This window comes from Anguilla anguilla, chromosome 1, assembly GCF_013347855.1.
Source record: "Anguilla anguilla isolate fAngAng1 chromosome 1, fAngAng1.pri, whole genome shotgun sequence".
NCBI lineage: Eukaryota > Metazoa > Chordata > Actinopteri > Anguilliformes > Anguillidae > Anguilla > Anguilla anguilla.
In genome coordinates this window covers 74863623-74879310 of record NC_049201.1, presented here as the reverse complement: position 1 = coordinate 74879310, position 15688 = coordinate 74863623, and the positions used below count along the sequence as shown (strand labels likewise).

The window sequence follows — 15688 nt, the reverse complement described above, 5'->3', positions numbered from 1 at the left end:
GACATTTTAGATGATTCATCCATCTTTGTGGCAACAGTTTGTGGAAGGCCCTTTCCTGTTTCAGCATGACACTGTCCCAAGGCACACAGCGAGGTTACTATGGAAATATTTGTTGAGATTGGTGCATATTTGTCGAGATTGGTATGGACTAGCCTCCACAAAGCCCTGACCTCAACTCCATCCAACACCTTTAGGATCAACTGGAAAGCCAACTGTCAGCCAGGCCTAATCGCCCATTGTGGAAGGGCTCAGTGCCTGACCTCACCAATGCTCTTGTGGCTGAATGGAAGCAAATCCCTGCAGCAATGCTCCAATTGTTTCATTAATAGTTGAAGGAAATAGTTTTTTGACAATATGGCAATTTCCACTCATAGCAAAGTATCTGATCCGTTGACCAAGGGGAGCTGGTCTAATTGTAAAAACGAAGGATCTTCCAAAAACCTGCGTCAATCTGTTTCTGGTTTCGCTGTCATTTGGACATATCGACACCTTAGTGGATACACGGCCATCGCGATTGTGTACTTCGGCACATTGTTTTGCGTATGCATACGTACGAGATAGTTAGTTAACTTAGTAGCCTCATATGTAACTTCCTTAGCTATGAAGGTAGCTAACAAGGCTCTGTAGCTGGATTTATCATCTGCAATGTGTGTTTCTGGTGCAAAATGGCTGCCGTGCATCACCCAGGTGGGTGCTACACATTGGTGGTTGGTGAGGTGAGTTCCCCTTCACTGTAAAGCACTTTGAGCATTTGGAAAAGTGCTGTATAAACGTAAGGATATTCTATATATTCTATAAAGCCACAGGGTTAAATTCATACCGCTAATGTCACAGTTAGCTAAATGCATTTTTCCTTGCTAGCTAGCTTAACTAAGCACGTAACTATTGAAATGTTAGGTTATTGATAATGTCTATTGTCAGTAATTGTGGTTTCCATTCAAATGATAGTTAGAACCCCAGCGCATTGCTTCACTGCCAGCTTAATCTTCGTGCTAGGCCTGCCACACAGGCCTTTCTTCAGTTCGCTTGCTTTAGCTAGCTACTTAGCGTGCAGTGCTTTAGGCTAATAAATGGGTAATAATGTCCAATGCAGATCCTATGTGAATAAGCACATAGTTACACATGCTTAGCCTCATATTCAATAAAGGCATTGTTGCGTCCAAATGATACCTGAACTGGAAACAGATTGACGTAGGTTTAGCAGATCCACTGTTTTTACAATTACAACGGCAGCTTGTCATGTACTGTTATTTCAACACATCTGTGGATCGACAGCATGAATTGCATTTTAAAAAATGCTTCCTTTATTCTGCAGTCTTTACTGTTGTTTAATTTTATGTTTAATGCTAACTTTTTAAATATATATATTCAGAATATATTTACTCAACTGCAAAAAAAGGTTTAGGCTATCTGCACCTAATACATTTCTGAATATCGTGCTCAGGGAAAGGCATGATGAATTGAAACAAAAAGATATATGCATAAAGATTTCTTTTTCAAGTTTCTGATTTTGTTCTTGTTTTCTTTTGACAGGCTATGCAATCAGATGAAAAACTCTCCATTGGTTAGGCGCTTTCTCATTCGCAGTGACCAGAAAACCTCTAAATTTCATCAGGCACAATTCTCTTATGTGATTCTACATGAAACATGAGGCCGTTTGATTTCCATTAAATTTTTATTTTAAAAAAAAGTCAAAATAATTTTGCACTAATATTTTTAAAAAACACCCTGAGTTCTTGGTGAGAAGAAATGCTATAATGTATTCACTAAAAGGCATGATCATGTGTCTGGATGGATAAAATACAACCAAACAATCATATGCCTGTGAAACGATACACAATATGTTTTGAGCATTCAGCATTGTTATGTAAAGATTGCATTTTTTATCTTAATGATATATTATTAATCCAAACTCAATTTTTTAAAACGTCTGTAGAAATAATTTAACTTGAACAGAACAGTGGTCCTTTAGCCTTAGAGAGCTAACAGACAACAGATTATAAGTGACACTTAGGATCTTGCACATTACCAACAGACTGCAGTTGACCGCTAGGTAACTGAGGCATTTGGGAGGGGACTGTGGGTTATGAGACGAGCGTGGTGCTGGTGCTTGTGGGATGGGGACAATCAGAAAGGGGAGGGCAAGGGGGTCGGAAAGCAGAGTTGTATTGGTGGATGTTGAATTGGGGAGGAGGAAGGCTGGGTGAGGTGAGGGGAACAGGTCAACATGCTGCTCAGTTGAAGAGGATGACAGAGGCCAGGGGCACCAGGAGGAGGAAGAGGACACTCTGTCCGATGCGCAGGGCGTTGTTGCACAGGTTTCCCTCACAGCAGTTCACGTCCACACCAATGCTTTCTATTTGAGCATTCAAGGATCCTGAACAGACAGTTTGGGAGGCACATCCCTTCATTGTCACTGTCTGCCCAGACACTTCAAAAAGAATGGGGGGAAAAAAGTAATTATGAAGAAAAATATTGATGACAGACCACACATCTACAGAAACAGCCTGACCTAGAGATTCAGTTCCTGCAGCTAGTTCTTTCATTTTAATTTCTTACAGATTAAGTACACAGCATCTTATATTATTGCAATTAAAAAGTGACAAATCCAAATTACTACAGCCATAATAATTTACTATAGCCATTATAATTTCAGTTGTCACACATTGTGGAAGGGGGAAAAAAAACACCACATCAATGAGAATGGATAACGTGGTTAATGCAGAATTCAGAATAAAAGTGGCATTTATTGGTTTAAAGACAATACATTTCATCTGTAAGACAGCTTTTTTTCCTGAATGGTTTCCTTTACACAAATATTTTGTAATTTGGTTGACTTTAAGAAAAACAACATCAATGCTCAAATAATAAAATGCCATGTTTTAGTTAAATTTGTACCATGTCTATTTCCAGCATCAAATTCAAGACATTGCTGATCCATTTCTCACCTGTGGCCTTAATGCAGCGATCTTCAGATCCCTTGCACTCCAAAGTACTTGTGCAGTCATTACCCACACAGGTAAAACACTTCTTTCCATTGGGGGAGGAGTTTGGCAATTCTATAACAGAAGAATAAGATAATGTATGAATTCTGGACATTAACCCTTTGAACGGTGGGCTTTTTGAAATTACAAATCAGTATTCTAGAATGCCGTTGCTTTCAATGACCAGTAGTGATTGTTACATCAGTGTTAGAATGTTCAGTTAAGAACATTCTAATTGCTTACTTGTGATCTTGCGCCTTAAAGGCCCAGTCAGTAATTATGATTGCTAATTGACGAAAACTAGGCAGATGGCAACTAAGTACCTTGTGGGTTATGGTACTCATAGTTTTTAAGGTCTTGCACTGACATCTTAGTAACCCAGGAAACAACTTTGCTTAACATTCTGTTACGGTTGCAGTTTGTATAACGTTTCTGTGTCAATTTGCCAGTATATCTGAGGTATTTATTTGGAAAAAAGATAGCTAAGTATTTATTTTGATATTTTATGCTCTATGATTGTTTTGCTTCAGTAAATGCCCACTTGTATATATGGATTCTGTGGTAAGATCAATCTTTAAAGTGCTTGTCGGCTCATTGGTTTTATCACCTAGACCCCTCCAAAAAATAGCTGTGTGTAGATAACTAATTATTGACAAAATGTCACTTAGAATCCTGTAATTCTTGTGTCGGAAATGTACACATGGAATATTTACCTGGAGCTAGCGCAGTGTTGCAGAGGTCGGTACTACAGCATTCGGTGTTTATAGTTGTCCTTGCGATTCCAAAGTTAACAGATCCACTGACACATTCAGCCTGTGCTGCACATGACATCCCTTTTATTGTACTAGTCAGAGTATCTCCTAAAGGTAGAGGGATCAAAAAAGATCAAAAATAAAAACCACCATTCACAAAGACAATTAGTCTGCATATGAAATATGTAAGACTGCTGTTGTCAAAAGTTGTACATATTCATCCATCAGATAATGCTTATTTGAATGGGGGAGAGAAAGAAAGCCTGTTGATGTCCCAATATTAAAAAAACAAATCAAAGCCTGTCACATATTAAGCCCTTTAAGGGACATGAGCATCCGTGTCTTAATCTCAAGAACCTTATATTGCACATTGCCGACTCCTAAATTTCAAGGGACATTCAATAAAAAATAAAATGAATAATATTTCTGAAAATATATTCACAGCAATGTTTTTTTTTCTTCTGTCATCCAGGACACTTGTCATATGTAAATTTGTACTTTATTTATCTTTTATCTTTTTAGGAAGCCTTTTTATAACACTTTGGCCAGGGACTACAGATGAAAATGAGCCTTTTGGCTAAATCTGGCGTATTTACATTTTTTGTTGATTAATATTCACTGTCCCTTCTAGAGCCCGACCGATGCCAGATTTTTGGGTCCGATGCCGATCCCGATTTTGGAGAGTCCTAGCCCACCGATTACCGATGTTTTGACCAATATTTTGTCAAAAAGTGCAACATTTTCAAATCAATTTGAAAAACTTGTATTTTACTATAGTTTCTATATTTAAGAACATTTAACTTATAAGCAAACAAATAAAGATAAACACACAAAGAACTTTTTAGATAAAAAAATGTAAAAGATGATATTAAATTAAATATATATAGACACCATCTTTAAGTGTGTGAAATCAAAATAACTCCACACCTTGCTTTTAACTCCTTTCTTTTCCAGCCAAAAAAATAATTTTAAAAAATCAGTTTTCCAGTTTCAAACATGTATCTTTATGAATATTATTATTGTTGTTATTAATTTGTTATTATTATTTCTTAGTATCTATTCTCAGTAAATTAATTATATTTTCTTATTGTATTCCTACTACATGATCTCAAAGAGTAAGACTTTATTTAGCGAGCTTTCCTGTCCATAAGAATTCGGTGGTGAAAATAACTACAATGCGCTCTGAGGCGTGACTAGATGACACACTCCCTCGCAATAACGCATTATCTATTGACACAGACTCATTATTTCTTATTATATATTCTCAGTAAGTTAAATGAATTATATTTTCTTATTTTATTTCTACTACATGATCTCAAAGAGAAAGACATTATCTAGCGGAGCTAATGAATGAATCAAGTGTGACGTTAGATTAAATGAAATTGACTGGATGAAATACCTGAAAAAACTACAATGCGCTTTCGTGCAGGTTACCCGCGCTAACTGTTGGTTGATTCACTTCTCCAACAGCAATCCTTCTCTCATGTTATCACGTCAAAGCTAGATAACATGGCTTAAAATGATGCACGTTAGAAGTGTTTTATCGGCGTTTTTACTGTCTGGTTAGCTTGCTACGATGACGCATGACTAGATGACACACTCGCTTGCAATGACGCGTTGGCTATTGACACAGAATCATATCATAGCTAATATCATTATCTCAGATAAAAAAACAAATGTATGATGCATTCAATCACCATTTTATTTTGGCTGGTTATTTATTTGAGAATACAGCGATGTCCTCTGGAAATGTAGATCCTACGTTGCTTATGTGCTCACTGCCATTTCATAAAGGCTTGCTAGCCAGCTAGCTTGCTAAAGTGAACCAAATATATTAGCTAGCTCGCTCGCTTGAGAAAGAGGATTGATAAACATAGTGGTCGTATAAACCCATTTGTGGTGTGGGGATGGCTGGTTTAAGCAGCCGCACCTGCCCTGGGTCAAGCTAATTAGACCTGGCCAATTGGATAATTGGTTAAGAATTAGATAATTGGCCAAGCTAATTGGACCCAGGAACAGGAGTGGCTGCACCTGTGCGTAGTGAGGTAATCACTGCGCACAGGTTAAATCTGCCATCCCCACCCACACCAGGGAGCTCTCTGTCATGACAAGGTTTTACATCTGCTCATTTGGCTGTACCATCTTGCCAAACCCTCGTGAATAAATGTGGACTATTTGAACATCTTCTCCCTGTGTCTCTGTGCTGGAGGGCCCCAAGGAAAGCCACTTCGGTGGCCTGTGGCAGGCTTGTTTGCCACACCATTTAATTAAAAACTTTCACTAAATATACATACCTTTATTGCGGCAATCGAATCTGTGCAGACAAGTCTTGCAGTGGAGAATATTGGATGAGTTACGAGTGACAAAACGTCTTATTACAGAAGTAGCGCGTCAGCTGCTGCAGTTCACTTGTATTAGAGCTCCCTCTACTGGATAATTCTAGTAAATAGCAATTACAACGTTCGAACAGACGAGTACAGATAAATAATCAATGTTTTTTTTGTTTGTTTATTATACTTATTTAAAAATCGGGACACATCGCTGCATAACTGCCGATCCCGATGTCGTCAAAAAAGTCAAATAATGGCCGATATATCGGCCAAACCAATATATCGGTCGGGCTCTATTCCCTTCTTAAATAAAATAAATAAATATTTTCTCGGGAGGTTCTGTCCCTTCTAAGCTGTGTGTGTTTGTCTTGAAGGCAAGCCCCAACAAGCCTTCTGAAAACCAATAGAGGATCCATTGGTCCACTCTCCTGAGTCCTGCTTTTCCTTACCGCCCAAAAAATAATCAGGCAACATTTGCATCCTAGCACAAATCTCTGCCTCGGGACAAACACATAAAAAAGAAAAACCTAAATCCACCTCACGCAATTCTCCCAGTAACAACAAGCGATTTGCATGGTCGGAAGGCGCGCTGCAAAAAATGCAAGCAGCTGGCTCTGCTTGGAATCACCGCAGGCTATTGCCTGAAACAATATGTGCATAATGCACACTGGAGGCTATATTCCTGTGGGCCAAACTTGACTGTATAATCCCTAGATGTCTTTGTTAAGGGCTGTTTGTAAAAAGAAAACCCTACATCCACCGGCTGGCATACACAAGAAAGATCCCCGTCATTTAAATTTAGTTTACTGCCCTTTATGTGCTTCACAACTATTATTGTTGGAAAGTAATGTAGGCTATGTTTCCACCACCAATTGACTGACGCAGATGTACTCGGAAGCGTTTATTTCTGTCGAAGAGATACTTGCAGCAGGTATCCTCCGTCAGATTGTACTTTATTCTGTTACCTTGACAGGCATTTATTTTTTATGCCAGCCTGAAAGCACCCTTCCAAGAAGTAGGAGTATCAAGTGCATTTTTCTCAGACCCTGAGCAATTGCAGAGAACCGCTACATTCATACCAAACACCTGTTTCAGCCTGTTTCAATAGCAAGACTAGTGACAGAGTCTGCCCATTGTTAATGTGAATTGCTAATGTAATAAACTCTTGACAGGAACCTGGTAGTCTTCCAGTTCACTGTTCTGATTTAGTTGGCTTGTGTAACCGGCTTGTGTAACAATGGGCAGACTCAGTGACTGCAGTCTTGTCATTGAAACACGCTGGCAGAAAAAATAAATGCCGATCAAGGTACTGACAAACAAAAACTCACACAAATTATACAATACCATCTATTCCAAAGCAATGCTACCCAATGTTTCCTAAATCATTTCATATAACTTGCCCCTGCATGAACAAGGGAGTTGGGAAATATAACTGCCATTCAGAAAAAGTCATTCGAAAAAATGCCATTATGAAATGAAAAAAGCCATTCGGAAATACAACATGTTAATGTTAAATAAAATATGATCAAGTTATTGTAAAAAGGACAATCATGAGGTGTTCATATATTTAATCATCAATTATTTAATTATTTCAAAATAAAATGAAGGATTTTTTCAAAATGATTGACCTATTTATTTACTTCATATTTATATTTCTAATTATTTAATTTTGGCAGGCTTATTTCCTGAACAGCATGTGTTTGGTATGAATGTAGCGGTTCTCTGCAATTGCTCAGGTTATGAGAAAAATGCACTTGATACCCCTACTTCACGGAAGGGTGCTTTGGATTACATAACTGACAGAATTATCGACCAATAGAAGCTTTCGAGATGCTTAATTTGCTTTCGACGCGCCCCGAACTCCGGTTTGCAGATACCGGTAGGCTGCGTCCGAAATCGTATAGGCTACGACGTATTACACAGAGCCGTAGATAGATCTACGCCTCTGGTATTACATAAATTCTTAGCATGTCCGAAACAATAGAATGAATGAAATATTATGCGAAAGATACCAGGATGTACAACACATTACAACGTTCCACAAAATATCGTAGTATGGAAACACTGCACACTACGTTGGAATGAGTAGCCTATCATTGCAATAGTTAATTACCCAAGAAACCAGACATCAACCAATAATGGCAAACTGTAAGGCGGTGTCGTGCGAAATATTGCACACTTGTATCACACCATCATCAACGTACAAAGTTCTGAAAGGAAGTGGAGATTTTCTATATATATATATATATATACATGCCCCCGCCAAGGCGTAACTTGGCGGGATGGCATACCTGCCATCCCAATATATATATAATATAAATACATAATACATAAAAACATAAAATACATGCAGCTGGGAAAAAAAAACATGTTTGTATCACACAACATGTAATTGTAAGAAGATAATGTTGTTTGCATACGTTTTTAAGGTAATATACAACACTGTTCCAACGTGCTGTAAGAAACTGGTAAGTGCTGGGTGTAATGAAGCTCTTGGTGGTAAGGAGTTTGTCAACAGTATGGGGTGTCTGGTCAGGACACGGAGGCAGGAAATTCCTTTGGGGGGTTTATTATAAATGGAATGCAAATACACAGGCACAGGCAATCTCTGGTCTCCTTTTAGGATTAAATCAGGTGGGTGTGCGTGTGTGTGGGGTTATAAACAAGGAAAAAGAGATACAGTTAGCCTACTTCTACACTTATTATCAGCCGTACATTCACTAGACACTCGTAACAATCCAGTGCGTATACTAAAATATATATGAAAAAAACAGTTTTTTTTTTGTTGAAAATCTATAGAGTTGCATTAAAGACCTATCTCCCTTTCCAATGTAAGACTTCATTTCCATGTTACCGTTTAATTCGTTTTTAAAAAAGCTGCATACACAAAAGGACAAGAAAAACAATACTAACATCTAAAAGGAATCACCTTAAATTAATTTTGTATATAAATTTAAGTAGCAAATCTATATCAGATTGGATAAACATTTGAGAAGGGCTGAATTACAGTCTGTGACAGAAGACTATATTATCCCCGTGCACGTTAAAATAAATCCCACATACCATTTATGACAATAATTTAAGTTTAGGCTACATTGTTCGTTGCGAATTTTCACAAGAGCAGGTTTTAACGGTATTACCTCCAGAGAAGAGCGCGCACGCAAGGGCGAGAGTGACTAGCGGTTTCATTGTTTCCTGTATGGTGCAGGCAGTCAATGGGTAACGTAGCCTACTTGCGACCGTTTTATATACACTGAGCCTGAGAGGCGTAACCGCGTTCAAATACCTGGAGTCAGTCACTTCTGAGGAATAGAAACTTAAAATTGGATTTTTCCACCGCAGGAACTATACCCCGGAACTAGGAACCTTTTGAGGAACTCAGTGCGTTTCCACCGCAGGAATGCAAATACACAGGCACAGGCAATCTCTGGTCTCCTTTTAGGATTAAATCAGGTGGGTGTGCGTGTGTGTGGGGTTATAAACAAGGAAAAAGAGATACAGTTAGCCTACTTCTACACTTATTATCAGCCGTACATTATATGGGCTACATAAATCTCTCTATCACCCCTAGGCATCAAATATTATTTAACTAGCATCACGGTTAGAAATCTTGAATATTGGGATGGCAGGTATGCCATCCCGCCAAGTTACGCCTTGGCGGGGGCATGCCCCCATACCTATACAGCACCGAGAGTTTGGCACTTTTCAGGGTTCCCCACAGAAATAACCACAACAGCCACAGACACTCAGCCCTTAAAAACATTAAATTCTGTACATTCTGACCCCATTTCAACAGACAGAATTCATAAACAACTTCACATGTCCACACAATAAAGCCCCAAACTAAGGGGATTTTGCGTTTTCTCCTTCTTCTTCTTCTTCTTCTTCTTCTTCTTCTTCTCATTCTTATTTTTCCTGCCGCCTATCCCACTAACAACATGTCTCCCCATTGGACATTTCACTAACACCAGCCAAATCTGCCCTACACGACCCAATCAAAAACGCGCATACACACGCAAAATACCCATACATTTGTATTCTGAAACATTTCCCGTTCAAACAGCTAGTCCACCTGTGGCCTAGTGGGTAAGGTTACAGTCTTGGGAACATGGGGTCGGAGGTTCAAGCCCAGCTTAGAACACGTTTCTTTAACCTGCTTCAACCCTCACTAATAGCCTAATTGTCTACTAGCCTACTTATCAATTATTGCTTTTGCACCATACTTACCCGCCGTTCACCGTTCAGTTATTAACCGGCTACAATATTGCTAAGCCACATGGATTCAACGGGAGCTCTTCTGTGCTTACTGGCCTGTGTTCTTTAAAACCACCGGCAGGTTTGCTAATGATATTTCACGCATTGCATAGCTATGGCATTAGCTAACGAAGTCACGGCAAATGTATTCCTTTCATTAAAAAGTTACACCAGTTCACCACTGTGCCATTTCTATTAACTATATTTCTTCACTTGGCTACCGTACAAAACTTTCATATAAGCAAACGCCACGCTTCTATTTCTACATTCATGTTACCTCGCTCTGTTCTCTATCTAGCCACATACGCTACAAACAATTACTACTTGTGTACATTCTGCAACTCCGCAATTTGAACAGCTAATCCATCCGTGGCCTAGTGGGTAAGGTTACAGGCTTGATAACACTGGGTCGTATGTTCAAGCCCAGCTTGAAACACGTTTCTTTAACCTGCTTCGATCCTCACTAATAATTGTCTACTACTTCTTAATTATTGCTTTTGCACCATTTCTACCCGCCGTTGACCGTTCAGTTATTAACCGGCTACAATATTGCTAAGATATATGCATTATGACTTACCGTCTGTACGTTCAGTTATTGACCGGCTACAATATTGCTAAGCCATATGGATTCAACTGAAGCTCTTCTGTGCTTACTGGCCTGTGTTCTTTAAAACCACCGGCAGGTTTGCTAATGATATTTCACGCATTGCATAGCTATGGCATTAGCTAACGAAGTCACTGACTGGTAAACCTCACTCACTCACGGCCACCCATATGCATTTCATGACGCAAATGTATTCCTTTTATTTAAAAGTTACACCGGTTCACCACTGTGCCATTTCTACTAACTATATTTCTTCACTTGGCTACTGTACAAAACCTTAATATCAGCAAACGCCACGTTTCTACATCCATGTTATCTCGCCCTGTTCTCTATCTAGCCACATAGGCTACACACAATTACTACGTATGTACGTTCTGCAACTCCGCATTAAAACATTACATTTAAAATCATGATTCACTCATAAGTATAACTACTAGCACTGAACATGAGAAAAACACATTCGTGCAATAGATTACATTACAGGTAAATAATGTGTGCAATGTTATTTGACCCTCCACTTCAACAACCAATGACCAATACCGACTGTTATATATACCATTTGATAAGGAATATAAGCTCGCTCATGGTCACTCCATTTACTTCGCACTATACTCCGTGATCATGTCAACCTTCACCTACATGCCCATTCTGCTAAAAACATATTGTTTCAACTACGGAATTTCGTAATTTCATTTTAATTTCTCTCACACTGTTGTTATTCTCTCATATGCAAAGCCTGCTGGGACATATGCGTCTGCTCCTATTCTCCACTATCATGTTTTCCGATTCTAGTTTAGCAAAACGGCGAAGAGGATTCCTACCTGCAGATTAGCCTATCAAAATGCCTTATAAACCTTACAAACACTAAAAGTGCATCTCCACGAAATAACAGACAATGGAGCAGGACAGAAGGATAAACCTTACAAACACTAATAGTGCATCTCCACGAAATAACAGACAACGGAGCAGGACAGAAGGCTACACAAGTTGCGACCTAGGGAGTTATAATTCTACGGGCGTGTTGATTATTTTGTCAGTCAAGGCTCGTTGGATGGACGTCAAATCCGTGAGTACATACCATATTCCATCTGCGTTTCTGATGCGTTTACGCTTACGCCATTGCATCCTTTCTCACAGACACTGTTTTACATATATAGCAAACCGAAACTGCTGAACGGTACACGCTCATCAGACTGTACAGATTCACACAACGATAGCCATAATCCACAACCGTTTCTTGCAGGGTCGCATTTCTCACTCTCATAATAAAACGCTTTGCAAAAAGAACTGATATCTCATAAAAAACACGTTTTCAACGTACAAAAATGCCAAGTTACTAAAAAGTATTGATATCAAAATGACGCCAAGTTACGATACTACAAACAATATAGGCTATCTTGCCTCACCGAAATGACATAAGATGTATCTCAAAGTAATGCTACCCAATATTTCCTCAGTTCTTTCAAGTCACTTGGCCCTGTGTTTTCTAATCTTACCATTTCACAATATCATGCAAACTTTCTGTCAGATCAAAGAGACAAATATTTCGAATTGCCTCATGGAACACATTGAACATTGTACATTGAAATTAGTGTATAAATTCATTAATGTACAGAACTGCTGCTGAGCAACGACAGGAAGCACATTTCTCCAGAAAACATGTTTATACTTGCTTCTGAACTTAATTTGAGTACATGTGCAAGTTATTGTATATTTGCTACGTACAATAAATACTGCATGTAAAACACATATTGTACATACATACATAGAGAACTTCTTTATCCGCATGGGGACATTTCCCTGGCAGCATCTTACATTCACATTCACGAACACACTTGTACCAAGAAACATACTATCATTCACGCAACAGAAAGCCTGGGCAGCGAAATACATAGGCCTACATACCAATACAAATTGCACATACACACACCTATTCAATCAATCTTGACTGTGAGAGAGCCATCCACACATATATTTGGCCTGTTCATGTAGTGCATGCTTATACACAGGGCCAAGTGACTTGAAAGAACTGAGGAAATATTGGGTAGCATTACTTTGAGATACATCTTATGTCATTTCGGTGAGGCAAGATAGCCTATATTGTTTGTAGTATCGTAACTTGGCGTCATTTTGATATCAATACTTTTTAGTAACTTGGCATTTTTGTACGTTGAAAACGTGTTTTTTATGAGATCAGCTATACAATAACAGGAAATAAACGGTGCTAATCACATAGCTTACTAAACACAACGGAATATTCTACCGTATGTAGATGCACAGTCGCAAGGAATAACACTCAAATATACCTAGCATAAATCGCCAATCTGTGGTAAATGTTAACGGAATACTGCTGATAAAACTTAGACATTATGCTATACAAATTACTATCAGACAATGGATTCACTAATAATCTAAACTAAATATCCTTGACGATACAGAAAGGTGTACTTACTGCTATTTATTGACGCACACAAAGGAAATTTAACTCGCTAGAAATTACCGTTGAACTGACTAACCTTGCACAAAATTAACAGCGGCAAGCGCGAGCTGTAAACGAAAGGGGTGTTGCCTAGCAACAGGTTAGGTCTTCACTGTCCATACGCTGAGCCTTTTGCACACTGGGAATCTAGTTTTGGTGTCTATTTGTAGCTAACAGACATACGGTTTTTTTAAAAATATCTAAATCTATCATATAGCTCTGACGAGCTCTTGATACAAGGAATAACAGTTTGCAAGAGCTAAAAAGTACTTTTAGACGTACTTTAAAACCATAAAAGATTTGTTAACCCTTATATTGTTTGTAAATATTAAGTGACGCTTTGACAGACCGTGCGACATTAGCGCGCTGCAAGTTTTCCGACCGCCTCAGAAAGGAGCAAGCACGGAGCGCGCGGCCTAGGCTCTTTTTGAAAATAAATATGTGGACGCGACAGTATGGATTTGAAAGCGCATTTAGGCAGACATATTTAGAAAGTTTAACATTTTTAATTTATGAATTTAATATATAGGCTATATACAGTATATATATATTTTTTATTTTATTTTAATTTTTTTATTATTATTATGGTGTGGCGGCAAGGATTTTGCCGTGGCGCCACCAAAACCTTACCAGCGGAAACGTTGGACATATGTATACATGTATTGCAAAAACAGTAATATTACCCACATCATTTTTTGCTTTTCAAAATATTAGAATTCTGACCACAGCTGACGACTCATGTGCCACTTGCAGAATTTCACTTCCAACTGTATTGTAGCACACAGTAAATCATAAATCGTTATATCTCACCTACGTAGACTGCTACTGTGGCACTGTTGCAGTTGGTTTGGCTCGCTGGACATGTTTTTGTAGCATCCGACAAGCATGTTTCAGTGGCAGTGAGTAGACACTCGTAACAATCCAGTGCGTATACTAAAATATATATGAAAAAAACAGTTTTTTTTTTGTTGAAAAACTATAGAGTTGCATTAAAGACCTATCTCCCTTTCCAATGTAAGACTTCATTTCCATGTTACCGTTTAATTCGTTTTTAAAAAAGCTGCATACACAAAAGGACAAGAAAAACAATACTAACATCTAAAAGGAATCACCTTAAATTAATTTTGTATATAAATTTAAGTAGCAAATCTATATCAGATTGGATAAACATTTGAGAAGGGCTGAATTACAGTCTGTGACAGAAGACTATATTATCCCCGTGCACGTTAAAATAAATCCCACATACCATTTATGACAATAATTTAAGTTTAGGCTACATTGTTCGTTGCGAATTTTCACAAGAGCAGGTTTTAACGGTATTACCTCCAGAGAAGAGCGCGCACGCAAGGGCGAGAGTGACTAGCGGTTTCATTGTTTCCTGTATGGTACAGGCAGTCAATGGGTAACGTAGCCTACTTGCGACCGTTTTATATACACTGAGCCTGAGAGGCGTAACCGCGTTCAAATACCTGGAGTCAGGTCACTTCTGAGGAATAGAAACTTAAAATTGGATTTTTCCACCGCAGGAACTATACCCCGGAACTAGGAACCTTTTGAGGAACTCAGTGCGTTTCCACCGCAGGAACTAGGGTCTAAATTTAGTTCCTGGGGCTTTATTTTACCCCCCAAAAGGTTCCTGCTCGGGGGGTAGTACTTTCCGAAAGTACAGGAACCTTTTGGGTGGAGCTTGCAGCGCTGAACATTTCTGATTGGTCGAGTACTCGCAGCATTTTTTTGTGTTTTTTGTTTTCAGGCGCCATGTTTAAAAATAAGCAGGCGCAAACCAATTTATTTTCATAATAACTTCAAATCAAACAGTAACTTCGAAGGAAAGCAAACGGTGGCTGTACCACTACTAATTTACATTTTCACGCAAGTCCGAGTTTTCGTTCTATTCTTGTCATTTTGCAATTAGCCTCTATGGAATTGACGACGAGAAAGTAATAAAACAGCAAATTGTTTACAACGTGTGCATGTTTTCTGCTGTTAATGAATGTGTTTGAGAGGATATATGAAAATCAATAAATACAAAAGTAACCATATATAGTCATTGTTGATAACCCGTTGCATATAAGTGGAATAAACCCCTCCGGGCTGTCCCGGTTATTAGAAAATAATGTAGGCTACTTCGGCGGTAGTATGGGGTTACAGAAGAAATCATATGACAGATGGACCGACGACAACGTCAGTGGGCTAATTTGCCTAATCTTCGCGGTACTTTAGACCCCGGTGGAAACGCAGACAACCATTGGCTGAAGGAACCTTTTAGTTCCTGGTAAAATAGT

At 38.7% G+C, this 15688-nt stretch overlaps 2 protein-coding genes across 3 annotated transcripts in view; both read right to left on the bottom strand.

The window, feature by feature from the left end:
• Positions 1–15688, bottom strand: part of LOC118220194 (guanylate-binding protein 1-like) — a 122436-nt gene that overhangs the window by 82288 nt on the left and 24460 nt on the right. The gene's annotated exons all lie outside the window — the stretch shown is intronic.
• LOC118220226 (lymphocyte antigen 6A-2/6E-1-like) lies at positions 1657–14833 on the bottom strand. Its single transcript, XM_035403984.1, has 5 exons — positions 14727–14833; positions 14214–14336; positions 3698–3844; positions 2949–3059; positions 1657–2431 (listed from the first exon to the last, which is right to left on the bottom strand). The coding sequence occupies exons 1-5, from the start codon at positions 14773–14775 to the stop codon at positions 2235–2237; spliced, it is 627 nt and encodes a 208-aa protein (XP_035259875.1). The 5' UTR covers positions 14776–14833; the 3' UTR covers positions 1657–2234.

What these genes read in the sequence shown, in the direction of transcription:
- LOC118220226 (XM_035403984.1), bottom strand. Translation starts at nt 14,775, where the DNA reads ATGAAACCGCTAGTCACTCTCGCCCTTGCGTGCGCGCTCTTCTCTGGA. An exon ending in CACAGTAGCAGTCTACGTAG is followed by an intron (nt 3,845 to 14,213) that starts GTGAGATATAAC and finishes CTCTACCTTTAG; the next exon opens with GAGATACTCTGACTAGTACA. An exon ending in TCGCTGCATTAAGGCCACAG is followed by an intron (nt 2,432 to 2,948) that starts GTGAGAAATGGA and finishes TTCTTTTTGAAG; the next exon opens with TGTCTGGGCAGACAGTGACA.